Source organism: Siphateles boraxobius, unplaced genomic scaffold (assembly GCF_051911475.1).
Source record: "Siphateles boraxobius isolate OS27281-9 unplaced genomic scaffold, OSU_SipBor_1 16, whole genome shotgun sequence".
Classification (NCBI taxonomy): domain Eukaryota; kingdom Metazoa; phylum Chordata; class Actinopteri; order Cypriniformes; family Leuciscidae; genus Siphateles; species Siphateles boraxobius.
The window spans coordinates 8,333,840-8,335,244 of record NW_027508766.1 but is presented as its reverse complement, the minus strand read 5'-3'; the positions used below and the strand labels follow the sequence as shown (position 1 = coordinate 8,335,244).

At 33.1% G+C, this 1,405-nt stretch overlaps 1 protein-coding gene across 1 annotated transcript; it reads left to right on the top strand.

Annotated features, from left to right (window-relative positions):
* Nucleotides 1-297: 297 nt before the first annotated feature.
* On the top strand, nucleotides 298-1,183 carry cxcl11.4 (chemokine (C-X-C motif) ligand 11, duplicate 4). Its single transcript, XM_077231398.1, has 4 exons — nucleotides 298-436; nucleotides 570-696; nucleotides 803-892; nucleotides 1,062-1,183. Exons 1-4 carry the CDS (start codon nucleotides 379-381, stop codon nucleotides 1,081-1,083), a joined length of 297 nt encoding a protein of 98 aa, XP_077087513.1. The 5' UTR covers nucleotides 298-378; the 3' UTR covers nucleotides 1,084-1,183.
* Nucleotides 1,184-1,405: the final 222 nt, after the last annotated feature.

Here is a 1,405-nt window from a genome sequence, read left to right as displayed (position 1 = left end):
TAAACTACAGTACTAGTCAGAAACCCGTCTGACCGTGTGAATCATTTGTGATTCATTCAGCTGTCATCTGAGCACATAAATTATTCTCATCTAAGCAAACAAATCTTATGGCCTAATGTTTTTCATTACATTAATTATAGGATTGACAAGAAATTATATAATTCCTTCCTCATTCTTGGAAAGGTCAAATCTATCAGATTTGATGAGAGAAAGTGTTTCTGAGAAATCAGACCAGTTCAGGCTGGACTATAAAAACAAAAACTGAAACATTCCCAGGGGGTAACCCCTTTTAAGAGCCTATAAAAACAGTAGCTGAAGTCAATCATCCATAACTTCATTAATTAGCCATTTGGGTGGTGAAGACAAAAGATCAGTACTATGAAAACTTTTACAGCTATGGTTGTTCTAGGGTGCCTGCTTGCTGTAGAGGTGAAAAGTGAGTCTTATCTCTGAATCTTGCAGATTTACGAAATACAAATGTCCAAGCTTTTAATATTTTGCATTTATATTGTGAAACTATCTTTGTATGGCATGGTAGTTTATGGTATGCCTTGATTTTTCTCTTTCAGGCCAGGCTAGAGCTCCAAAGGGCAGGTGTTTTTGTGCTGACAAAGGTGTAAACATGGTTTCTCCAAAACTGATTGAGAAGGTTGAAATTATACCACCAAGTCCCTCTTGTGAAAACCAGGAGATTGTGTAAGTATATCAATATTTACAAATCCAAATCTCTCAATATTGTACACCTCTGTTTAAATATGTTGACTGACGTAATCATGTAGCAAATTGTCTTGTGTTTTTGCAGTGTTACTCTGAAAAATGGAACAGAGCAGAAATGCTTAAATCCAGAATCTAAGTTCACTCAAAAATACATCATGAAGGCTCTTAAAAAGAGGTTAGCATAACCATTTAATACTTTTTCAATATAATATTTTGTGTTTGTACTTTGTCCACAACACACAAACACCTCAAACTTGCAGAGTGAGAAATACAGTAAGAAATAATTTTAATTTTCCTTAATAAGCAGAGAAGACTCTCTATTGACTCTTTCTGATTATTTTCAGGACCCTGCAGAAGGAAGTTTGAAATATGAATCCAGATGACCTATTGCTAAGTGAAGTACACATGATATTAACACCATGCAAGCAGCAACCAACATCCTTATAACAAGAGTTGAACCGAAAATGTTTATGCAGTTTAATGTTTCTTAATATTAATCTTTGTTTAGCTGATAAACATTATCATGTACATTTTAAAATAGTAATGCAAAACATGATTACAGCTTCAGTGACATTTCAGTATTTTTATGATCATTCTAATATGTGAAATAAACAATATAATCTAACAAGCATTAAACAATCATTGTTATGTAATTAGCCTGTTTGTAAGAAATTTATTGCATCTAAAT

Coding starts and splice junctions, on each gene's coding strand:
- cxcl11.4 (XM_077231398.1), top strand. CDS start 379: ATGAAAACTTTTACAGCTATGGTTGTTCTAGGGTGCCTGCTTGCTGTA. Junction 437..569: donor GCTTGCTGTAGAGGTGAAAA/GTGAGTCTTATC, acceptor TTTCTCTTTCAG/GCCAGGCTAGAGCTCCAAAG. Junction 697..802: donor TGTGAAAACCAGGAGATTGT/GTAAGTATATCA, acceptor GTGTTTTTGCAG/TGTTACTCTGAAAAATGGAA.